The sequence below is a fragment of the Varroa jacobsoni genome, unplaced genomic scaffold (genome assembly GCF_002532875.2).
Source record: "Varroa jacobsoni isolate VJ856 unplaced genomic scaffold, vjacob_1.0 scaffold_197, whole genome shotgun sequence".
Lineage (NCBI taxonomy): Eukaryota > Metazoa > Arthropoda > Arachnida > Mesostigmata > Varroidae > Varroa > Varroa jacobsoni.
Window position 1 is genome coordinate 45,458 of NW_019213099.1, and position 25,502 is coordinate 70,959.

General features: G+C 39.4%; 4 protein-coding genes across 23 annotated transcripts in view; 2 read left to right on the plus strand and 2 right to left on the minus strand.

The window, feature by feature from the left end:
• Window positions 1-6,657, minus strand: part of stmA (Protein EFR3 homolog stmA) — a 12,451-nt gene extending 5,794 nt beyond the window's left edge. Inside the window, exons 1-5 of one of the 5 annotated variants that reach the window (XM_022855019.2) lie at window positions 6,438-6,657; window positions 4,752-4,828; window positions 3,558-3,958; window positions 3,122-3,315; window positions 2,336-2,359 (exon numbers count right to left, since the gene is read on the minus strand). In XM_022855019.2, coding sequence (XP_022710754.1) covers window positions 2,336-2,359; window positions 3,122-3,315; window positions 3,558-3,958; window positions 4,752-4,828; window positions 6,438-6,447 — 706 coding nt within the window. In that variant the 5' untranslated portion in view covers window positions 6,448-6,657. Of the gene's footprint in view, window positions 1-2,335; window positions 2,360-3,121; window positions 3,316-3,557; window positions 3,959-4,751; window positions 5,077-6,437 lie in introns of those variants that run through there. The other 4 variants (XM_022855027.2, XM_022855031.2, XM_022855008.2 and 1 more) reach the window with 4 other exon arrangements.
• On the plus strand, window positions 4,955-11,808 carry LOC111273388 (uncharacterized). Of its 16 annotated transcripts, none has more exons than XR_015315998.1 (4): window positions 5,467-5,888; window positions 9,647-9,785; window positions 10,107-10,346; window positions 10,640-10,967. XR_015315998.1 is itself a non-coding variant. In XM_086973522.1 (4 exons), exons 3-4 carry the CDS (start codon window positions 10,156-10,158, stop codon window positions 11,579-11,581), a joined length of 441 nt encoding a protein of 146 aa, XP_086829648.1. In that variant the 5' UTR covers window positions 5,488-5,888; window positions 9,647-9,785; window positions 10,107-10,155; the 3' UTR covers window positions 11,582-11,808. The 16 variants fall into 16 exon arrangements, 15 of the variants coding, with proteins under 15 accessions (XP_022710856.1, XP_086829654.1, XP_022710847.1 ...); XM_086973522.1 differs by lacking the exon at window positions 10,640-10,967 and adding an exon at window positions 11,332-11,808 and having other exon boundaries at window positions 5,488-5,888; XM_022855121.2 differs by lacking the exons at window positions 5,467-5,888; window positions 9,647-9,785; window positions 10,640-10,967 and adding exons at window positions 4,955-4,975; window positions 11,332-11,808 and having other exon boundaries at window positions 10,103-10,346.
• A 2,028-nt stretch (window positions 11,809-13,836) lies between these two features.
• slim (scruin like at the midline) lies at window positions 13,837-22,512 on the plus strand. Its single transcript, XM_022855064.2, has 6 exons — window positions 13,837-14,782; window positions 19,357-19,557; window positions 19,727-19,902; window positions 20,108-20,338; window positions 20,832-21,113; window positions 21,479-22,512. Exons 1-6 carry the CDS (start codon window positions 14,611-14,613, stop codon window positions 21,689-21,691), a joined length of 1,275 nt encoding a protein of 424 aa, XP_022710799.1. The 5' UTR covers window positions 13,837-14,610; the 3' UTR covers window positions 21,692-22,512.
• A 798-nt stretch (window positions 22,513-23,310) lies between these two features.
• bug (thioredoxin domain-containing protein bug) lies at window positions 23,311-25,010 on the minus strand. The gene has a single exon (XM_022855073.2). It carries the CDS (start codon window positions 24,598-24,600, stop codon window positions 23,713-23,715), a length of 888 nt encoding a protein of 295 aa, XP_022710808.1. The 5' UTR covers window positions 24,601-25,010; the 3' UTR covers window positions 23,311-23,712.
• Window positions 25,011-25,502: the final 492 nt, after the last annotated feature.

Consider the following 25,502-nt stretch of genomic DNA (forward strand, 5'->3'; position numbering starts at 1 on the left):
TTTGGTTTAAGAAATGACAATAGCTAGAATACGTTCACGTGTCGTCATCTAATTAAAGCACCAAATAATTCCATTGGATTCCGAAGGGGCTATTGTTGTTGCGAAGAAGTCGGGGCATTTTAGGCATTTGTCGCGAAATGGTCAGTCGTCCAGCCGAAAAGGAAAAGCTTAGATGCCAACATTAACTGCTTATCAATTTTACTTCGATAAAAATAGATGCTCAGTAGAACCTAATCCTGTTGCTAGCGTCTTATGGTATATCCTTCTAAGTAAAGCGATTTTGATATATCTATTATATCCCTTTTTGTAAAGTCACTACGGTATAATGAGCTGTGTTGTAATATTGTACTGTGATACTGCAAGTTAAATATTGTTAATCAAAACGCTAAACTGGCGTAGAACCAAACAGTTTTTCACAAACATTGGGTTTCAGAGATTTCAATATCGCCTGTTTGCGGTTACGTCGTATAGTCGTTCCGATTATACTACCCCCAAATATGCTGCCAGTGTTTTAGCAAGCCTATCGAGCAGCACTAATAAAACCGGATTGATGCCTCCGGATGAAAAATACCTTTAATCCTATCACACATAAAAGAGCCTCTATTATTGCTAGAGTAATTGACTAGGTAGGCATCTATACAATTTTCTCGCAACTACCAAATATATGCTGGCTTTATAAGCAAGATTTCAAATAGCGCAGGAGCTAACTAATCTACCAGAAACCTCTTACTCACTGCAAAATAGAACAAATCTATTACATTAGCATTAGTAAACTTATGTGTGCACCTATACACAGATGAATGAACATTCCGTTATATATAATCCACGGAAGAGAGAATCTCCGCAGAGTCATACGGTCGTTAGGGGCTACGTAATTAGGCCTAATGCGTAAAAGCAGCTTGAATCGAATTATAAGAATAATTTGGAGACAAAGAGGCGGGATTGCGTTTGTCGGAAAGGCCAGGTTAGAACATATCTACAGCAACATCTGTGTACGGGCGGTGGTCATTTTAGCGTCGCGCGAAAACGGATGGATAAAGTTAATAGAGTACGGTTAAGAGAAGTCCAATTGTTCTTGTCAAGCTTACGAGGGTAATAAGGTCAGTAAGGCCTTCGTTATTCTAATATTAACAGGCAAAGGCTTTGGAAAAATACGAAGTTTAAGATTTAGACATTTCTAAATTAGTAGGGCGAGCAGCAATCGTATTAAAAGTACTCGTCCATCAACAGACATATTTAGTGACGCGTAAATTGCTGATTTTAATTTGCTCAGGTGTTGCTAAGCACATTTTATTGCTCAAAAAATAGTATGAGCACTCTATTAGCTGGCAAAACTATCGGCGGCAATATAGAAATCTGATGAAAAACCTCTTGAGGAAGAAAGCGAGTTTAGAAATGAGAAAATTGAAAAAAAAAAAAAACAGCAAAAGTGTTAATGGAAAAGAAGAATTAGTGAAGTAGATCGAGAGTGATGAGCTCGGAAAGAACCTCTTGCTGTCGACAGAAACGCAGAAACAACAGCTGAGGCAGTCAAATCGCAGGACGCGCCTATGTGTCCAGCAACTTCACACGTAAACAAGCGCATAGTATCAAATTAAACTATACGTACAAACTCAAATAGCGTATTGGTGTTCGTGCACTAAGATCACAGACAGGCAAAGGGAACAATGCGTGCCGAGTTATTCGCTGCCTACCGCAGGGGAATGTATTGGGATGGGCGCCGCGCAATTTACATCTGATAATTTTCTCCGTACTATTTCGTCAAACCGACAATTATTCTGTAGTCGAACTGAAGCTGATGGCGCTGGCTTTCTCGGCATCCGTATTAGCTATTCAGTGATGACTGCCTGCGAGGATAACACACGATGGAATGGCTCTAATCACCACCAGATAGAATATTATAGAAACATCCAAACTAGTGAAATCAGTGAGCAATAACGAAGGCACAACAGCGAAGATGTAATAACTGTAAACCGTTTGTTGCTCGCCGCTGTTAAGCGGCCCACAACGAGACCGCAGGCGTCGCTGGCTGGTATCGCCTGGTTACCGCCCGCCCAAGCCAAAATTCGAAACCAAGAGACTAAAACGCAAAGCCGGACGCGCGAAAGGCACTTAAAGCGGCAAAGGTGCCGGCCGGTTATTCTCAGAATCTGCCATTACACCATACAGGTCATAAGGGGTGCGGCGACATGTAGATTGAAAAGTGGCGACCAAAAAAACAAAAGAAAAAGGGAAAAACAGGAAAATAGTACCAGTAATAGCAGTGGGAGGAATGTGCGAACCATGAACTAAACGCCGAGCACTCGGAAAAGATGCGCAAGATCAAGATACTCACTCGGGGAAGACAGGTCGATTCCGCCTGCTTACATATTCACGGCCACATCGATTAATATTAACACACGCACAACGACAGCAACACAATCGTCATGAGTAAGAAAGAAGATCAAAGTAATCGGGTAGATATAATAAGTATTCGTTAATTGAACAACTATAATAAGGATATATTAATTATAATCATGTTATCGAAAATCAAAAAAACACATTCAAATATTAGTTATGATATAATATATGTATTTATAATGTCAATGGTCGATTTTACGGCTACTGGTGGAAAAAGATTCAGGTCACTTTTTAATAATTACTTACTGTAGGTCATGGCATGACCCCAGGAGAAATAGAGTATGTTTATCCCCAAGTATTCGTTGTGGTGCTTAAAACTGGATTGAAAAGATTAACTCGTCAGTTGAACAACCCGAATAATTTGATCAAAATATAGCAATTACATCTGAGTTGTATTATTTTGTTGCCATTCGTATTTTTTTGCCTCAGCTACTTGCCTATGAAGCACCACCTCTTACATGTAGCCCCATACTTTATACGTGTCAACGATCAGTGATTACCCACAAGGAGTCTTATTACCTACAAGTACTTTTGTAACAAATATCTGCGCGTATGTCAGTTGCCCCAACTCCAACAAAACCGGATGGAGATGCAGATTTGAAAAGCACGCTGCATATCAGCTTTGTTTAGTCAGCAGCTTTTCTGAAGGACGCCTCCATGCTTTGGGGGGGGGGGGGGGAGACTTAACTTTTTGCCGACAATAGGAGAATATCTGTTTTACCTTGCCGAAGAAGCCTACTGGTCGGACCTTGCTCATCGGAGTCGCCTGCTGACGGGAGCTTCTCGGCCATATTGAAGAGCAGTGAGGGCACAATTTTGCCCATATGCAAATCTTCCCAGATATTTACTTGAAGTTCGTCGCTAACAGTTTTACGTATAACGCCCTGAAGACCTTCAACGCCTGCCATACGCAACCTATAGTATACACGAACGAAATAACTTAGCACTTTCTTGTTGTTATTTAAACGTGACATTGGATCATGGCTAGAATCATACATTGGGTCTCTTGAACATGCGTCGATCTTTTCGAAAAATCTTTTTTGTAATAATAACAACAATAAGCAAAAAATTAATCTCTCAATGAAAAAAGTAACGAGCCAGTAGATCATGCGTGACAAAAACTTGTCAAACAAGACTCTATAACCGATTCGTCTGACCTTGTCATCATTTGTGTATCGCTATGTGTGCAATGGGCAAGCGAAGCGAATTTGCACACGAAAAAGTCGTAACGTCGATGATAGGAAGGGGTGTCCTCTTCGATATTGGCAAACTTCACGAAGCTTCGGGTAGCCAACAGTTGAAGTTCGGGATTTTGACTCTCTAGTAGAAGCTGGACAATCTTGAGGAAGGACTCGACGAAAAGATTCAGACTTTGTGAGTGACATGCAACCAATAATGAGTCCATGGCCTCCATCGACATTTCTACGTTTTGATCCCGTCCACGGTGGATATCACGTTGCACCCGATAAGCAATGTATTCGCCTATACGATCAAGCTTTTCTGGAGAACTGACAGCGTAGAAAGTCAATTTCTCCATTGATATTTTGACCAAGCTATCCTGTAATAACCGTCAGCAAGCAGACCAACAAAATAATACTGTCGTTCACGCTAATTCATTTAGGTTAAGCAAGAGTAGCTAAGACGTAAACAAATCGAGTTAATCAATTAGCCCATTTATGTGAATCAATGAGATCACACTAAATTTTCTTAAACAAGAGTGTTGTACCTGTTCTAGAATGTTGTGACGCTATTCGCAGAAGTAATAAATACTGGATTTTCTCATATTATTCCAGTTCACTCAAGGGATTTTTCTCCAAATTTATTAAAATGGATATTTTTCACTATATATGAATACATCGTAAGGTTTGTAGACGTCAACAAAATGTTGACCTCACGACAATGATTGGTACTGACAAACGATCGCTAGTCTGCTAGCAATTGTTATTGGCTTAAAATCTCAAGAAGAATATCTCTTCAATTTAAAGAATTTTTTTCTCATTTCCATGTGGCAGTAATTCACCAAATTTAATGATTTATCATCGATTAACCCTCTCGCCTGATAACTATTAAATCACTGAGTGAGTGTAATCAAACTATTCTATGTCGGACTGTGTACTAACTCATATTATCAGTTAATGACCGAGAGTTAATGATGAACATAAATTACTTATTCCTCTGATTCAAATTTACAACGATATTCTACTTAATGGGTACATAAGGTTAGACGCTTTGTATTCATAAAAGCAAGTTGACCCATCCGAAAATTAACAGACTAGCTAATAGATATTAAATATCTCACAAAAAAATATTGTTATTATTATTGCTCGTGTGGTACTTATACAAATATTTACCTCGGGATTGATCGGGTAGATCGAGTCGACAAGTCGTTTGTATCTGGGCTTGAGCGCCGAACAGCAGCCACAGCATCCTGAAACGCACTTCACCAGTCTTATTCTCATAAATCTCATTTTGATCCCCATTTTCCAGGTTTATTGTAATCATCTGCTATGGTTCGATCAGCTATTTGAACACGACATTAACGACATCAACAAGCTCCCATACACACCGTCTCCGAGTAAGCTTCAACATACTGAAACTGTTTATTTTTTTTCTCACAGAACGTAACTCATAGCATGGTGTAGTCGCTTTACGTCCAGGGCCACCTCCTTTTAATTTCCCTTTCGTAAGGTACTACGTTTTATACATGAACAGTTAACAATGTCGATTTTGTCATTGCAGTGTCCAACCGCACTTAGTTCGGCCTTTCATCCGTTTGGCTTTAGCGATAGGTGATTGAAAGTGAACCTTGTTCATATGTTGGCGTCTATTGTTGAAATGTATTCCGGAGACACTGCTACAAGACCCTCGGCAGATGGGCCAAGAAATATTTTTGGCAGACAACTATAACGGTAGCCGTATCTAGTACCAAGCGTGAGTAAGGCACAAACTAGATCCGTGAGTTTGTACTGCGCTTTTTGCTGTCTGGTGCTTTGATAGCATAAGAGCCCACACAAATGCTAGACATTCCGGATGAAGCGTAATGGTAACTGTACTTTTACTTGGTGGTATTGATAACCACCACTCAGCTCAATTTTGCGCAGTTCAGCAGAGGCTGAAATCAAATGTTCTAACTTCCTTGTTGTCCTATCTCGGACGCTAGAACGTATCTAGTACTACTACATTGAACTAAGTGGCATTACTAGCCGGCCTGTAGTCCTACAGCGACCACAACAGTGTTAAGATGTCATGAGAGAAGACAAGTTGGTGGCTTAGTCGACAGCTGAATGATAGACGCAGACATAGATAAACACACAGAGAGATACAGAGGGAAATGAGTGTAGCGTTTGTAGCCGTCCACGCCAGTTTGCTTTAGTAGAATTAAGTGAAGTCAGTTATCGACTAGTTGATAGGAACTTTTTTTTAGCCGAGGGCCAACCTCGCCGACGAAAGTTGTTCTAATAGAGTAATACCCAGCTGGGTGAGTTGACGTAAGTACGTCCGCCTGTGTGCTTGTGTGTACTGTATCTAATGGCTGAGCATAGACGAATGTGAACGGACGACAACTGAACAGCTGCCGCAGTAGTCCAATATTATCCAATAGTTTATAGCACGGAGTGCTATTCAGTACAAGACAGCCAAAGTGGTAAACAAGTGTTTCTATGAACTTTTAGAGCTTAGCAGAGTATAGGTATATACGACATATGTTGATAAAGGCGCATAAGTGTCTGATACGATGCAAAGAACGCCTACAATTGGTACTGTTTACTCCTTTACTATGAGTTGCGCTGCGGAACACTCAATTTTGCGGAACATCCATAGAAATTGAGATGCTGCTATGCAGTTCGTTGGTCATTATTAACATTACGAGCATGGTCTTAGTTATATAAGTAGAAGAATTTTCGTGGTTTCCTATTGTTTTCACTATACATCCGCATGCAGTTTTGTAAGGTAAAATGGATACGGTAAGATCGACTGACTAGTAAGCTGCTATTCAATGCTCTTATCGTTGGTGTTATACTCTAGCAAAAGTGTCTAACCTGGACACATCGTGGCGAACAGAACTACCAGTTACGTCTTGAAATATACACAGGCCCGTAGGGTTTAACTTTCATTGAGGATGCATACTGCGAACAGCTGTCATTTGTTGTCATACTTCTGCAGTAACATTTTGCTCCGATATAGTGCAGGCAACACTGTTAGCATTTTAGGGATTCATAGTAGACACAGTGCCATAGATAGTTCATTGCATGGTACTCAACAGGGCAAACATTATTAATGCTCGGAACTGTTGGGTTTTTGAAAGAAGAGGGTACGCAGCTCTCCACCCTCGGGCAATATTGGAGCATAGCTGTCTAAACAAGCGCGGAAACAACTAAGTCAAAATATTATTTCAATCTGCCAGTCAAGTCGACTCAGGAAAAAATTGTGTTTATCGAGCGTCACTTAATAAGATATAATAAATAAATTTTGCTAACGTAATGTTCTAATTTGAAAAGTTTATACGACTTACCCACCTTCGAAGCAGAAGTATCCGGTAATTCAATTAATAATAGAAGTTATTTTAGCATTACCCATCACGGGATCAACCAATTCGAATTCCTCGGGACTACAAATTACCACCAATCTAATGTGTTAGCAGCGAGGTAGCAAATATAAACGAAAGATCTTTGAATGATAGTTATATACAGCACGTATAATTTTGTATTCGAACGACATTTGTACAATGTGGGGTACACCAATAACAAAATGATGCGAAATGGTACAAATATTGCTCTTACGCATACATTTTTATACCATCTCTAGATAACGGAAGCGTTGTTTTGAGAATAAGAATTTCTGCCACAGTTATGGTTTAAAGTGTTTTTCTTTTTCTTTGTTATTATCATCCAGATGTGATTTTTCACACTGTTTCTACATTTAATTAGATTTGACATTGTACAGGTGGTAAACTTGTCAAACCCGTACTTTGGTAATCTAATAATGTGGGGCGACAGTCGTATTTGTAAATTTTGCGTTAATTGTAATGACGGCATAGATGTGTGTTTGTCAGCTCCCGTTTAACCTGACGAAAATAATCAGTTTACTTTCCAATACTCGAAGCTATAGATTTTCTACACAGAAATTTCTCCCCGGCCCGCCAATGGCACCATAGATTACACACATGCGCAGATGTGCTTTCATTTCCGTCTAATACTATGTATACATGCCCAGACACAAGCCAATAATTCTAGACATCTGTTTGTTATTGTGTCTGCTCAGGTCCTCTTCACTCTCATACCGGTAATTTGGGGATTTATTGACGAGCTCAAAATTGACGGAAAGTTTCTTTCAACAAAATTCGTTATAAGGGATTTTTCGCGCAACTCGAGACGTTACATACGTATTACTTAGATACATTTTAAAGACAGAAGTTGTTGAGTTTTCCAAAGACCAAAAACCTTCGCCATGTAAGAGTCATTATTTATGTTTACGGAAGGTTATTTCCACTCTCTTGAATTTTAATTTACGTTTAATAGTTAGTGGTAAAAATAAGAGAGGCTAGAGTGTGCTATCAATATTTCTCCAATACCAAATCGAAGAAATTAGCTTTGCAAAGAATTGTTACAGTTTTTAGTCAATTGCATCGTCAAATTCTGCTGGAGCTTACGGTTGAGAACTGGCGGACAAGAAAGAGGTACCCTTGGATCTCCCACAGAATTGCTTTAGGGCTCGACAGAGACGAAAATTGTGAAGAAGTATACAGGATAGCGCGGATATGTAGGTGGCACAGAATTCCTATATGCATTACTATATGCACATGTGCGTTCATCCGCAAATAAGCGCGAATATATATGTTTGAAGTACTCATCAATGTTCTTCAAAACCTTGGTGAAATAATGTCTCCGTCACACTAATGAATCTTGTGGTAATGGGTCGTATTTATGGAGTCGCGGGCTTAAGTTTCGCGGTAGTAAATATCTGTTTCGAATTATGCGTTCGGTACTGCCGTTAAGCACTGACTTATACTACAAGTTTTATTTATCGACCCACAAAGTTTATATTTCTTGAGTTAGCATATTATTTTTAATATTATGTCATGTACGTGCTACACTTCAGGCATTCTAAGTTTAAGAATAAGAGTGAAGAATGAACGCGGAAGCGAAATGATGCCACGATCTAAAATACGAGCTGATTATAAGACTAGCCAGCATGCAGGACGTGTTTCCTATCAGAACGGTAAAATAACGAGAAGAATAAAAAAATGCGAAACGGGACTGGATAATATTGAAAAGTCGTTCGCAATTGATGTCAAAAAAAACTAGAATAGGATTATTCTACCATAAGTGTATGCCATGAATGATGTATTATTACCTTCCTCATGTTTTAAAACGCAGCGTGCGTATCTAACGTTAGACTAATCTGTACTGTAGATTAATACTGTACACATTATCAGTATAGTCTTTTTTTTAAACATCAGTTTCTGTAAGTTAGAGAACGCGAAGTTTGCAACAGACCCATATGTTGGATTTATTTATGAACTCCTATATAATTAAGCAAATTCGATTCTCTTGTCAACTAACTAAAAATTTGCACTACTAGCAAACCACCGATGGTGCTGTGCTCGTCGACGACCATTCAAGTTAGCTATACTCTGCTGTAGTTGCGGGACCTTCAGATTAGTGGGGGCAATTCTAAGCGCTGAAGTGGACTGTGTCGGTTGCTAACGTATGTAGTACATTGAAGCTACATTACGATGGGCAGTCAATTTGTAGGCTAAGATCTACAGGAAAGTTTACCTTAGCAGCCATGGATTATATATTATCTGCATATTATAGCTGAAATAAGACAAACCTTAACATATGTCGAACATCAATAAATTTTAAATCATCATATAAGCTTATTGCTATAAACACTTGAAAATATTGTTGTAGTATCATATCTGAGCCGTCATTTTCAACCGTGATGCTGAGTCCTGCGCCGCTTTGGAAAGTAGATGATCGCGATTAATATACCAGTCCTGTCAAAAGTGGGGCGTTTCACACAGGTGGTCAAGCTGACCAAAATCTTTTAGGAGGTTATTCAAAAAACCTTCCGAACACTTGCCTCATCCCCAGTAGTGGTGGATTCAGTTCCAACACAGTTCTATCAGAAAATCCAAAAGTACAGACAAAAAAAATTTGGAAAACTAAAATCGTAGTAACGTAGAATTAATACAGAATGCCAACTGCGTGATCAATACCTTGCCTCATTGTCATTCTAATTTCAGTCTCATAGTACAGCTTTGCTTGGACCACTCTAGCCGAGATATTAGAAACGAGTTCCTTTGATATGAAGTGCGTGAAGCAAGTGAATCTGCATTGGATCACGCGCATATCCATTTCCATAACGGCGTTCGCTGATGGCAAGTATGACAAATTCTAGATTTATTCTAATTTTGTGCCCATCTCAAGCCCACTCAAAGTATCGATTTCCGCGCAGCGAAGATTGCCTCTATTCTTTTGATGGCTACTCGCCAGATGATGTTGGCATAGAAACGTCTCTCATCAAATGGTGACAGTTTTATTTTTATTAATATATATATATATATATATATATATATATATATATATATATATAATTGCACAGGCATCGACAAAAGTCTGCATTTTTCCCATGGAAAGCAGTAAGTAAAATTGAAGCTTCTAACGTGACTTTGCTCTGGTTCTGTGCTTGTGATTTTAAGGCAGTCATCATTGACGGTGAGTACCTGTACGTGGTGACGATACCGACGGGCACATGTATTCAATGAATGTACATAGGTTGCACATTCTCGAGCGGCTATGGGAATGCCTAAGCACTTCAGAAGATCTTCAAAAGAAGGCAATCTCATCGACGTGCCACTATGAAATCTCTGTCAATAAGGACAAATTTCTCGTGTTCGAAAAAAACACGCTAATTCCCGTTTACCGCTTTCAAGAAATTGACAGGTATACAATAACTATTATTAAATATATACTAAATGTTTAGTTAAATAATAATTATAATTAGTAATGGTTATCTAGAAAGTTACATACTAAAAAACTAGTAAAGATAATTATGACATTATCTAGAGAGAATTTAAATTCGCATAACCTTTTGAATACAAAAAAGACAACTAATTTGCTTTTACAGTTTCTTCAGATTTAATTTCTGTATATTTGGTGGAAAATAATTTACATATTGTTCATCGATAAGTAAAATAATTCCAACGTCGTTGAACCCTTTTTGTTTTCTTGGACAGTTACCAGCGTTCGACTCTAAGTCATTCAAGAGGAGCCAGCAGCAAATAGAGGGTTCTTTAAGCCGCATTAGTCCAATATCCATGAGTTTCTTCTATCAGGTTATAAATAAAAGCTTTTAGTTCCACATTTATAGTAAACTGCTCATGGCTAATGTAAACGCTTCTGATAATTCTGAACAGTTTTCCCTTCTCTCGTTTTTTTTTTTATAATAAGGGATTAAATAGGAGCCTGCTTATGAGCCCACAACCTGAATTTTTGCATACATCGTATTGTACCAGTACCAGGTGCTTGCTAAATGTTTTTTCCTTTTACGACAATGTATTTTGTTTACAGACCTTATGCTTACATCGCAGGTATACCGGTTTGATGATCAGTGACGGAAAGAGCACGTTACAGGGCATAACTTTGCCTTGATACTCAAGTTATATAAGTTAAACGGAGCGTCAAATCTCTTGCGCAATACGAGTGTGTTCATTTGAAGCAGTACATAATGTAGGTTTCATAGAGTCGAGTCTTACATGAGGTCCATTGAACTAACACAAAGATCAAGATCGTTTGCATGTTTAGAGGCATTAGCTAGTAACAGCAAATCCTAGAAGACCAATGCTTTGACTGGTCATACAAATCGTACCGTGAACCGTGTGTTTTTGGTTTTCTAATAAGTTAATGCTTCATATACGATTTATTTCAGGACGGAAGTATATTCGTGTTTGGCTGTGTTGTCATCTCAGGCAAAACTGCGCGAATGGGATACGCGACTTGGGCCTTCAAGCGCCTACAACCTCGGCAACAACCAAAGCAAATCGGCGGCCGAATCGTCGCGGTTTGTTTTGGAGCTGTTCATCGGTGATGAACAAGATTACAACGCGCATATAAACGTTTTGAGCTGTTTTGCATTCTGTTATAGACACCGATACTACAATCGTAGTATATCTGCATAGGGCCAATCTCATATTCGAGCAACATGTTTAGTGACATGAAAGCCTGGGAGTATTGCAAAGTGAAATTTGATGATTTGTCATTACACTAAGTTCCCATCGATACTGGATACTGCTTATTCATTGAGTTCTAACGTTCTGTTCAATTATGATGTTTAGTGCAAACACAATAAACATCATCAGAAATCACTAGGAATAATGATACTAATAATAATATGGCTGTTTGATTGCGTAACTTGTTTTTATTGACTTTGCCTTGTACCCTGTATTTTCGACCAGGCTTTATTTCAAGTCTGGGGTAAGACTACTGCTGTCGTATTTCAGGAAATGTCAAATCGCTTATAATGATATATTAACTCTCAAAGAATCATTCCGGGGTCTGGTTATCGAGATTCTGAGTAGAAACATTGTCCACCTTGCCTCTAATTTGAGCTGTAGTCTTCTCTCAGGGTGGGGCATAACGACGAGTTATCCGTCCACGATTTAGTTAAAAAGCATTGTTTTATTCTGCTTTTGAAGGACTAACTAAGCTGCGATCTTTCTTATTCGTCAAAAAAACGAAAGCGATTGAAGCGATATCAGCCGAGTCTAAACAGTCAGGTCGGTAACAGTTAATTATATTACGCTCGAATTAACTTTAAAAAATCTTCCGAAGTACTGCATTTATATACTATTGACGGCCAAAATCGAGCCAGAAATAATGTCTGTGTTTAAAGAGTGTATCCAAGCCGCATATAATTGTATAGCCCTCATCCCTTCACTCTGAAAGCGCTACAAGGTCAGACTCTTTTTTTACCAGCGACTTATACATTTAACACTACAAAACTCTCCAGAACAACGAATAGGAATAGGTCCGGTATGACATTGGCGGCAAAGCCTGTTTTTTATGTTCTCTTATTTTTAGCGTATTTGTATAGCGCCTTGAACCGCGGTAAAGTACAAAACTAAATAAGCTAAAGTGTCGGATTTACGGACGGACTGCTCTAATCCAAAAGAAGCTGGAGTTGCCACGTTCGTCTATCCTCAATACCCTCTATGAGACGTCTATACGCGCATTGTCCATCACAAGCATATTCATTGAGCCAAGCTCAGCACAGGCACACATCGTCGAATCTATGATAATCAAGCCAAAAGATTGTTGAAATCAAAATTTTTACTAAGCTTTGAGCGGTTCGATCACCGTTACAATACAAGCAGCCCCGATAAGTTTAACCGACAAAGTCCATCTTGACTTATTAGTAATAAATGAAAATAAAAGCCATCATTTACATCGAATTTACAAGCTATAAATGTATAATGACGGAATATGGTGAAAGGAATTGTATTTGTATTAGCGTGAAACGTTTAGGGAAATTATGTAACCATGTTCCATATCAGGAGGTACTTCTGTTCTATCTATTTTAAAGACCCATGCAAGTTGAATATAGGACTTGTCCGGATTTCAAGCGATAGTTATATCAAATCACTTCCATACGGTAATTGTCATCTTTATAGACCGATCCATTATCTGCATGTCATAGCTACGACCAACTGATATTTGAATCATCAGGTAGCGTACAAGGAGCGCCAGATTGGTACCCTTGAAACTAATAACGAAACACGATAGTTTGCCTTTAACAGGACAACTTAACACTACGCTAGCGACTTTTTGGATTGGAGCCATACAGTTTTTGGCTACGGCAGTACAATGAGTGGATGCTTAACTAATCTAAAAATCCCTTAAAAACTGTTTTTATTTTTTTGTTTATTGAGTTTATATCATTGTAACCATCGAATTGTGCATCTGTATGCGGCAAGTGCTATGAATAGTCGGAAAAGAAATATCTGAATAACAACGGTGACAACCACCATCATGGCATAGTATTTGAAGTTAAGTCCAATTAAAATCTGAATAGAAAAAAAAACTAAATTTGCAAAGTTAAATACCTCTTATGCACTTGTTAATTTTAAAATCATAATGAAACAGTTAGTAGATGTCAATATGCCGGCTTCTTGTTTAATGCATATTGAATAAGTCTGATCTATCTTTGAGAGCATGTCACCCATTTATTTTACTTCTAAAACACTCCGCGACCAAACTAGTTAACTGAGCTCATCTTTGCTTTGAGTTACGTAGATTATTCATGTCCTAGAAGAATTTATCGCGCGCACAGTTTATAGTGTTCAAGTTCTCGACCGCCTGTCCTACGACCCCGCGTCACCCCGCTTGTTACAAGACCCTCTCATTTGCCCGCTGCTTCTAGCGGGGAAAAAGGTCACAGCCATATCATCTTCCGAACCGCGAAGGAGTGCTAGATGCAGCTGGGTGTTTAAGCGTTGGCGGGCTACTTGTTTCTCTACTCAACTAGCGTATCTCACCTAGTCAACGACAAAGCACAGACCTGGACAGTCGTTATTATTGTCCTCTTAGAAGCAAACACTAGGATAATTGCTCGCGGAGTCAAAAACCGACTGGGTATACGCGACCATCACCGTTGACCGACCGAAACGCGTGGTAACGCACGACGCCCAGAAAGACTTGCGACTGCTAAAACCTCATTGTCAATGGTCGATCGATTAGTACTCAATTCTACGTAGTGTGTCGGCGTGTGTAGCCGACGTGTGAACAAGGCAGGGAAGTTATTGCTGGCGTGTGCAGTGTTTAATTTGAATGCGACAAAAGGTAACAAACAAAAACTTGCTTCTTAGCGAGTAGTTGCTCCTTGCTTTAACGAGACTTGTCGTTTAACCTGTTGTTTGTGATAGCATTGAGGAAGATCTGCCGAGCAGGTGCAGAGACGAGTGAAGAAACGAGACGTTATTGCGTGTAATTTGGTATATCTTCGGATTGATTGCGTTGTCGGGGTATGGGTATGCCGTTCTTTTGTGCTGTGTAGTTGCGCTTATTCTGTCGCTTCAGTCGAGTTAGTGAAAAAGGCCTGTATCACAAAGCTGACGCAGCGATTAGAAATATACGAAATAAAAACGTATGCGCGATAGCCGGCAGCGAAAACGGCAGAACAAGCTCTGAGAGAAACAAAAACTCCATACGCATGTGCGCCCTGCCTAACAGCAACAACCAGCAAGACCCTTCGCTACCGGCTGATCGGCTACAACGGGATAACCCAGGAGATAGGTCCGCTGCTTCCTCAAATACTGGTACACGAGCATCCAACCAGATGATGTCGGCACCGTACAGCTCACCAACAATTATACAATGTACAGGTCCGTACGCAAGTTAGCTAATTAGTATTTGGTGGGTGAAATAGAGAAATATAAAAAAATAAATTAAATAAGCGTAACGGGTGAAATCTTAGTGAAGTTGTCGTTTGCTGAAAAACCGATAAAGCAAAACATATTCATGTATGGTCAGATTGTGCGGTGCGATCTGTCATTGGGCTTATGTTGCTACATTCTATAAATACATATATTCTGGATCGGCAATTATTATCACGAATAGACGCAGCTTATTACTAACTAATAGACATTAGACACTAGCCGAAATACCCTAGCTGGCTGTAATCGGAATTGTGCAAAAATCGCATCTGTTTCCTAATAATAATCACCACGTATGGCTCCACGTAACATTCGTGCACAGCGTACGAGCGAACTGAGCATATCTCTAAGAAACATGCGAGCGCACAGTCGTTCATCAAAATAAACTGACCAAGTTTTGTCAAAGCAGTCAGATTCATTGTCAATGGCTGCTGCACTAGCAGTTTATTACGTCTTGTCTGCTGAGTGACATGATGCGTTGACATGATTTAGGCTAAAACATCGAAGACCACTACAAAATCACATAGTTCTTTTGTGTAAACATAGAATAGATTCTGCAGTTGATCAGAGGAAGATGGTTCCCAGGTCGTTAACGTCATCTAAACACACGGTGCCGGTCAAAATTTTCAAGCTCGTGAGATTGACTAGATTTTTTCAAAGCTATGGTTATTGATCTGCTTGCTTTAACGCTATGCTAGAGCAGCATAAACAATCTATTTTCTAACAAAGAGTGAAAATAATTTTGCAAAAACCTAGTGTTTCCTGTTATGTTTCGCTATTCAGTCATACCTGGTACAAAGTGTATGTTGTTGGGAAGACCGGTCCCAGCTATACTTAGCTTCCTTAACTAGAGATTCACCAGCTTAAGTTGTGAAGCACATAATAATACCCCTTTATGTTGATCGGGTACAAAAACATGACGCATAATGTTAAATAATTAGAAGCTCAGATCATATACTATGAGTGTAGAGCTTCAATCACCCTACATATCCTATTTAATTCGTTCACGCCATGTTTGTGAACTAGAAGTCTGCTATTGTTCTGATATGAGTGGTTCAAAGTTCTGGCAAATGTCAAATTCTTTGTTGCCAGAACATTCAAACGGCATATAACCATACGATCATATTTGCGGAATCTCAAAATTGTGAATGGTTTTTCGGATCTAAACAATACTGTTCGCTTTCCGAAAAATTTTTTCTCATGTTTGATTCTCGGTGGTTACTTAGAGCGAACTTCAGACACCACGCCGGTATTCGGCTTGCCACAAGTGTGTATTACGTACACACGCTCTAGATGAAGGCAAGGGATTATAAAATCCGCTTATTGTAGACCATCGTTAGTGACTGCCAAGCAATTTTTTCCTATGGTTAGTGATCTATCTGGCTACGGCAACTTTTCCTATCTCGGTCAAATACACTGCTGATATTTGCATAATAATGGCACCTTTTACTCTACAATGGTGGCAATGATCTTCATCATATGATCTTATGCATAGGATTATCTGATCGTATGAAGTCGTTACGCTCGAAGTCTACTGATGAAGTCCGTGTGAGATTTTCGTAGTCTAAACTGTTAAACTGTTTTTCTTCTTACTAAAGACTGTGACAAGGTAGAGAAGTCGGAGCGATTCGCTAATTTTACTACGGTTATTGCAGTCGGTATTGTCGTAGACTGTTTCCAGGTTTTTTTTGTCTCTTGCATTTGGACTCGTTTCAAAAATCCTGCGTCTAGTCTGTCTGCGTTCTTTACGAAAACGGGCAGTAAGTACCATGAGTACGTCAACAGCATAAGGGATTGTGCGATCATTGCGAAATGGTCCAGTGACCATTATGAGCTCCTGATCAATCCTTAGACTTGGCAGCAACTCGACGAAGTACTTTTGCTGGTATTGAGATTTCAAGTTCACGTGCTGCAACATGAATTACATCAAAGAGAATCGTAACATTGTGAAACATTTTATTGCTTCGTAGTAGAATAAAATGTGTATACATTGCTCAACTGATTATATTGAATAAAAGTTTAGCTATCGCACCAATTTTGAAATGCAATGCATACGAAGTCAAGTTCAACGTACACAACAGCTTGATCGTGGCATAATGATAGCGCAGTAGAACTTACGTAAGTTCTGGTACGGTAGGAAAGATTATGATAGGATTAGTGTACCTACTGAACTTCTTCAGTTTGGTTCTCATTTCTGTTTTACCACCCCCTGTTCAAAGGCATTAAAAGGTACAATACTAGAAACGCAGGAGGACTTCGTTGTCGGATATAGCGTCGCCTGTTTCCGTTAATTCAGAAGTGCATTAAGTTATAGCAAAAAGGGTACGCTGCTTCTGCTAAAATTTGAGATTGTTAATTTGTTGAAAACGTATGAAGCTATCAGGTATACTTGCGTCTTTGACTCTTTTGGACTAATGACATTTATCGCATATAGCACTAGAATTATTCAATGGCTACGGGCACAGGACTAGTTTTTGTCTGCACTTGACGGGCAAGCGGCGATCATACTAAGTTCAACAGTTACTAGTAACTTGGTGGGTTTGAAATAGCTTCGTCATTTTATTGCTTACTATTATGTGTAGACCAGCCTTATCTCGATATTTTAGTGTTGACATTCACCGGCTAAAACACATTCAGGTAGAATTATCATGTTCCTGGATAATGTAGAATCTCTCAAAATTTGAATTTTTTTTAAATCGGTCATATTTACCATAGCAACATTCATGAAGTAGACTATAATGCGTTTGATGCAAGTTAGACGGATTATACGTTTAATTGTACTGGAAGCACAATGTTTTAATTCATCGTTGTGAAGAAAATGACCTGAATATAAACAATCTATGAACATATGAACATTCATATGAACAGTCAACATTTTCAGTCAGCCATGACGTATCGTCTTGCATTATTTTTATTTACAATTCTATCTCAATTCATTTCCCATTTATATCACATATGTCAATACTCTATGTTGGAAAATAAGATATGTTGGAAATCAATACTATTAACATTTTTTCTACAGCTGAGTATCTATTGACAAAACTAATTTCACCATACCAGTCGTTATATATGTTCTTCCCCGTTCTAATTATATTCTCTATTAAAAATTGTTCTCTCGTTTGGTCCCAGTGCTATACATATTCCATTGTGTGCGGCCGTACCATATCTATGTAATAATATGCAGTCATGTGCTGCTCCAGCTTCCCTGGATTGACATCCGACTTCGATTTGACCGCCCTTGACTGATTACGCCAATTCGACCACTTATGATGTTGTCGGTTACAAGTTTTTGCCAACTGATGTTCGATTTGATCTACTGCAAAGGCGTTGCCCTGCGTCGTGTGATTGGGAACTTTTCAGTCGCAGAAATATCGATCATTGTATGAATGACGTTTCCTTTTTGTTTGCTTTTATAAATTCGAGCGGACCACCGTTAAAGGAACCGGAAGAGCTTCTGTTTGATCATGTTTGAAAAGTCAATTGCGTTTCTCTTACAGCCGCCTTACAGCCTACAGAAGTGCCAAGTCTGTATCATACGAAATATTTGCTTGTTACGATAAGAAAACAAGGCGGAAGATTTTTCTAGATAGAGGTAGACTTGTATTGGTTTGCTGAAAAGGGAAACGCCGCTCTTTTTCACACCAATTTTGTGATGACTTTGCGACGATTGATGCTCAATGATGTTTGTTAGACAATTTGTTCGAGTTCCGAATCCGAAGATATAATTTATAATGGTCGCTATCCGTTACAACTAAGCCATATGTAGTCAGTAGAAGAATGAATCGATGTAAACCAGTCTCTTTTCATCTCTGTTTTACCTCGACAATAATACACTGTATCAAACACACTATTGTTTGAATGAATACATATGAAACGCGATAATGGAAGCATGTACATGTTATTGTTATGAAATTACTAATGCTTAACAGAAGGACTTGCTGCATGAGCGATTTCATCTAGTGGTACGCATAGATAATTAGGTAGAAATCTTACTTAGCGAGGCAGCTGTGCTGCAGCGTTTGGGGATTCGACAATATTGAATGGGACGCTACTTGACAAACAGTAGCTTTAGCAGCAACACGGGTACTGAGCAGAAATGTTCACCTTAACTAGATTGCCCTGCAAATATTTTTCAAATCAAATGACTATTTATCTGGAAATATATATATATATATATATATAGAGTTAGCCATTTACGACAAGGCTTAGAGAAGATATTTATCGTGTCTCAATTTCCCTTTCTGTATTTATCTTTTCGGGTCCCGTGAAACTACATGTAACTAAATAAAGATTATATCTTATCTGCTTGCAAAAAGGAAATCTGTTTCAGTTATCCAACGTATGAGTTGAAAACAACTGATTTAGCTTACGCTTGTATCCGATGTAGAATCCGTTGTAGCGGTGAACTGGTTTGATTGTTACTGCCTTGAGTCCACATGCTTCCTATGGTGTGCCGTAAGGGCGGACCATTTCTAATAATGCTAATTATGTTGTTGTATTCTGGCACTATTTCTTTTTTACAGGAAAAGCATTTCCACCGAGACTATCGGGTCATCGTGTTGTCTGCACTGATCAATGTCTGTATTCGTTCGGAGGATACGCACCGCAGGATATCGGTGAGACTAGGCTTGTCACGGAACTCTGGAGATTCCATTTCTTCCGCAAGGCATGGACAAAAGTACCTCTTAAAGGAGATGTCCCAAAGGAAGTGGCGTCCAGTGCAGGTAAGTCTCAACAAACTTCTGGTGGTAAATAAAATGTGATCCTTAAAAAGGGTTAAGCAAATTGTACTATACAGATTCATAAATGACACTGTAAATAAAAATATTGTACAATGTTCAGCTTTAATTAAATCACAGTAGTAATTAAATCATAACAATGATCCTATTTCAGCGACACTACTTAACAACAAAATTCTGCTTTTGGTGGGCGGCACGGGAATACCGTTTGGACAGATACGAAGTCGTGACGTCTATGCTTGCTGTTTGGATGATATAGATAAAGACGGGGCTGTGACTTGGGTACGATGGAAAACCTACGGAGAGATTCCCGAAGGATTGTATGGACAGGTCTGAACATCACTAACTTAACCATTTGTAAAATATATATATATGTTCATTATGGAAGAATATATAATGTGTTTATTTCTGTTTGGTCATATATGTACGTTGGCCCTAGATGGCATCACGGGCATCATCTTTTAAAGACTGATACTCTTGGTTATAATTGCCGCGGTCTTATGCCTTCAGATTGTTGCATATTGGCTTATTTCAGGCTATCACAGTGCACGGCGATTACCTTTACGCAGTGGGCGGTACCGACGGTCAGGTGTATTCCATTGATGTGCACAGATTAGATTTGCGAACGCGGCAATGGCAGCGTCTCAGCGATGATCTGAATGAGGATTCCATTCCAGCGAGGTACCGACATGAGATTGCTATATACGATGACAAGATCTACGTATTTGGCGGAGGCACGCCGTCTTTTGTCTACGGATTTAGTGAGGTTGGTACTGTAGCATTTTTCTTTCTTATCATTTTTCACTTTTCTCTATTTGCTCGCTATTCTTGCACAAGGGCGCATTTAGGCACTTTTTCTCATGGTAAAATTATTCGATTATTTGGGATGCGTACGGTCGACCCTCAATTTTTTTCTAACTACGCGCTGATTCAAGCTCTAGTTTCGAAACCGGCAAAAAACAATGGTACCGTTTTACTCCCTCGAAGACCGACCCGAAGTTGAGAGTACTCGCAGACGATGACTTAGATAGGAAACATATCGTGTATACGGCAAAAATATAGCCCGTGCAGTTTTAAGAAACGAGCTGCCTTCTATGAAGTTGATATATTTGATCAATGATTTGGTAAAGAAATGTGAGCACTTGGCCACAAATCTCAATCAGTTTACTAGATTAGACACGTGTATGATATAAGGGTATATTAACAAAAATGTGATTGTTCTGACGTCGCCGTATCGTCATTGGTGCTTTCTTTTGCAGATGCCGACTTTCGACTTGAAGACTTTAAAATGGAGCTACCAGCAAACAGAGCCTTACTTAGGTTTCGATAACACCGAAGGTCCGGAACGACCTTTGCCTAGGCGTTGTCACAGTGCTGTGCAGCAAGCTTGTGGCGAGTGGGTTGTGGTTACTGGTGGAGTGGACGAAAGAAATCAGACCTTTGATGACGTCTGGAAATTGCACCTACCGACTTTGCGATGGCATCGGCTTAACTGTACACTTCCTAAACGAGTGTATTTCCATTCAGCCGCAATCACAGCAGTAAGTTTGAAGAACGTAAATACTCGTGTCGTGTATCAGTTGTATGTTATGGAATGCATTGACACCGGAAATGGTCCAGATACCGAGAAATCGAACCAGGAGTATTATCTTTTATGAATTCCTTTATCAACTATTTAATGAGCGTGCTTGATAAATGTTTGAATGAGTATTTCGACAAACGTTGATTGACAAGCTTCACTGGTTTATTGGATTCCACGCTTGCTAAAAACGCGGCCATCTTGCCAGGGAAGACAAGGTTTTCGTTTCAACCTTGCGTATTTTTTCAATGTTCTACATAATATTTTCTCTTGAAATCGTATTCATTCGTCGCTATCTAACTGAGGGTTGATGTTTTGTTGTTTCAGACGGGTTGCATGTACGTATTTGGTGGTGTTGTCGAGAATGGTGAGTTTCGAACAAATGATCTGTGTGCAATGAACGTCGACGTCCCTACGCTCCAGGAGCTCGCGATAGAGACTGCGGTGAGGACGCTTCCAGGCCTGAAACTCTCCTACGGAAAGCAGCTGAACGAGCTCCACATACCACCCTTGCTTCAAAAGAAATTCCTTGCCCATTAGTATTGACATAATATAAATATTTAATATAAATAATAATATATTAACGAAGGTTGAATATGTGCAAGACAAACGATTTCCTCCTAGGTTTATTGCATTAGCCTTTAAAACTAATTGGAATTGCCCACGCTTCCAGCTGGCTTCCGGACTGCTCGACTGTTATTGTTAATTTATCAGTGTCAGAGGCCGAAAAAGTAAAACAGTAAGATCAGACAGGACTAGGTTCCACTGAATGGAGCTGCTATCATTTTTACTCGACATGATAGAAAAGACAAAACGTGTGCGTGTGATTGTGTACAGGCGAAATCTTAGGACTATATGATTTTAAACAAGTACTACGCAATACAGCCACCACGTATTGGTGGGTAAAACAAAGCTGAAACACAAAAAAAGATGACCAGATGTCCCGAAGACACACTCACGTTCAGTGGTAAATGCCGAGTGATACCTCTGTGGCATGTGAGAAACTATGAGCCTTCAGACAGACCTTGAGTGTGGCCAATGCGTTCATAGTAAGAATGATATATTCAACTCGTTTTCCTACGTAAAGGAGAACGGGCGAATGGCCGTGAGCAATCATCTTCACAGTGGTTTTGGCACTATGATAAAAGAAAAGGTGGAGCATGCAGGAAAAGAAAATAATCTAATAATAACCAGAAAAAATTTGTGATACGATGCTGTATATCATGTATGCCTTTATTTATTTCATGTAAAAGGAAAACATAAAAAGCATACAGCGACTGGATAAAGTACATCATGTTCTAAAGTTACACTCATCATCGAACGCTGCGCTAACGAAATAAATAGTTTATGATTGCAACGTATTATGTGCTCTTAGTTCGTAAGGTAAGGGTAGTATAATCCACACTGTGCATTTAGGATCTATTTCATCGTTTTATACGGGTTACTGTTTTAAGGGATAAAATACGAGCATGTGCCATTAACGTGAAGAACTTAGTCTAGAATTGTTGTTGTTGTGCATCAACGTAATAGCTTTTAATCCAATGAAAGCAGATGTACATACCAGGACGACGCACAGAGATTTCAAACAACTTGGGTACGAAGAGCAATACATGAGAGGCACTGAGGTTCAAATTAATTTATGCATTTTTAACCATTAATTTTTCCTATTCTCCTATATTAATTTTTCAGTTTCTGGATTAAAAGAAAATGTTTTTGTTCGCACAGAAATGAGTGAAAGTGCCATCTCATGTTTGTGCTTTAATAACGAAAAGGTTAGGCTTGAGTTCATCTTAAATTATACGAAGTTTTTTTGTGTGGGTTCGTCTTCTTTTTCTTAAAAGAACGTTGCTTAAGTTGTTTAGGCTGCAAGTTGATTCTTATTGTGAAGCACGTTGTTCCTGATTTAAATGTGTAACTGCTACTTGGGGCAACTCATTGTTGTTCAAGAAAGCTTTACCAATCTCGTGTTTTAATAGGATGGAAACTAAAAAACTAAAAAAAGTACTGCAACCAATTTTGCTAGTCTTCGAGTTTTCCCGTAGCAAAGACTAAAAATATTGGCCATAAAAAGATGGAAAAAAAACTATTTGAGAATGTAATAGAAATTAAGAAACACAAACTAGCCAAATAGCTTAGTTATAATCAGAAATGCACCTACGTAGGTAGCTTGTAAATATACACATTTTATTTTTTATAAACACAACTTATGTACAGGAATTGGGCACCCGTCTTCTGTTTACGCAGAAGAGGTTCCGTGTTCTTTTTTCTTGTATTTCCATCAAATACCTCTGCGGTATACATACTCACAGCGCGGATACCCAGCATCACGCACCTTCTAAGTTACATGTGTAGATTATCTACATTTGTTTTTTTTGCCTGTTCCAAAAAGCACTAAATAACAACAGAAGCCATACTGCGTTTATAGAAGCAGGTGAGCCTTGAAGTGGCTCTTACTAACAAATGACGTAAATGACATGGTATCAATTTCAGCCTATACAACCCTCCGTTTAACATTAAGCCATATTATCGTTCCACATTTCACTCCGTGTTCCTTGTCGAACTTAGTCCTGATGCGGCCTTTGGGCCTGTTCGGCTTCTCGTGCTTCTCGCCAAGTTGCTACGAACCAGTTGTATGCTTTAGCTGCGTAAGACGATCGCAACAACAGGTAGATGAATGCAAATATAGTGAAAATCCAAGCTACAAGTAAAAGATAATTAGGTCTTTCGACTACTTCACACGGAAGCGGGCCAATCCGATCGACTGGTAACAGCGTCATATTCTGGACCTGCGGTATCCCTGTATGTTTCTCAATAAATGCAGCCAGCACGTCTAGTGAAGTCGCGTTCGTATGGTTCAATTTAGCTATTGCTCGGGAATTATGCAGCAACAGAACGGTAGGTATGGCCACTATGCCGTATTTCATGTTGACCGTGGACGATTCATTGATCTGCAGCGCAAGCACAGATATGTTGGGGTAATAGCGCGCGATACCGTTGAGGTACGGAGCACTGCGAGCGCTGAACATGCAATGAGGAGAATAAAAAATAAGTAAACTGCATTCGTTGCGCGCCGCTGACAGCGTTTCGGCAATTTCACTTGCGTTGAGTATCACCAAACGGTCGTGGGCAATCTCCGGTACTGCACAGGAAACACGGCGACTATCGGCCGTGGCAGCCGCTGAACTGGCAGAAGTCAATTTGCTGGCTGCATCGGTGCCGTTTTCACTAATCGGTAGAATCGCCGTGTCCAACGCACTGTCATTAATTACCGGATCCGATGAATTGACTGCGTCAATTACTTGTGGTGACAGAAGACCTAAGCTCTCTTGCGGTGATAGCGTAACCGTGGAGACGTTTCCGTCGAAGACAGCACTGTCGACCTGCAAATCTTGCATGTAACACGGGCTTCCCACTAACAAAAGAACGAACAGGGTAATGCCTTGTGACATGGTGGTGATGACAGTAGGCACTCGGTGGAGTTTAGCGGTGAAACCCACGTACCACGTCAACTAACGCACATGTTCTAGATTATGAGATTCCACTGGATACTAAGGTCATCGAGGAGTTACTGTCTTTTTCATTGTTTCCAGAGCACTATGTGGTAGAAAGGTTTCTGATTGATGTTGTCACGTAGAAAAAAAAACGAAATTACTTTCTAAGCCTTCTGTACAAACGAAGCTTAAGCAAGAAACTCTGTAGACGTAAACGAGTGATACCCAGAACATGTTTGGTTGGAGAGCCAACAGCTGATCAGTGTACGAATGCACGCATTTCTATTTTCAAACGCTGATGAGCGCGGGCTATTCTTCTAGGCCGGGCAGGAATTAGGGATGTTATCCTAGGACAAAATGCTATCCAAGAAGGGTTGTGTTATAACAAGTTTTATTTACAATAAGTGCACACAATTTAGTTGTTTGATTTGACATAGGTAATGAGACAACGTATAAACATAAATAAGTTTTCATGTTAACCTAACAAACCGCAACGCATTGTCCTTTAAAGGACCATAAAGCATTCCATACAACCCATGGTCTTAAAACCATCCGTCATCTCTAAGGCTTCGGCACCTGAAGTTCTAAAAAAAAAGCGAATACTTAAGGTTGTATGTGATACTTACGCAGTTCGCGATTTCTATATGCGAACGCTTTAAACGCCGAGTTTTTCATGCCTCTTTGAGCTTTATGCCATAGGCACGGCGTATGCGTGCTAAAGAATTATGCATGTGAAGCCTTTCCCTTGGTGGTTAAAAGGGGCAACATTAGTTGTTTTAAACACAATCAGTAATGATTAGTAGAGCCGCTTTGAATTGGTGTAAAAGTTGCATTGTGTAGAGGGTACAGACTTACAACAT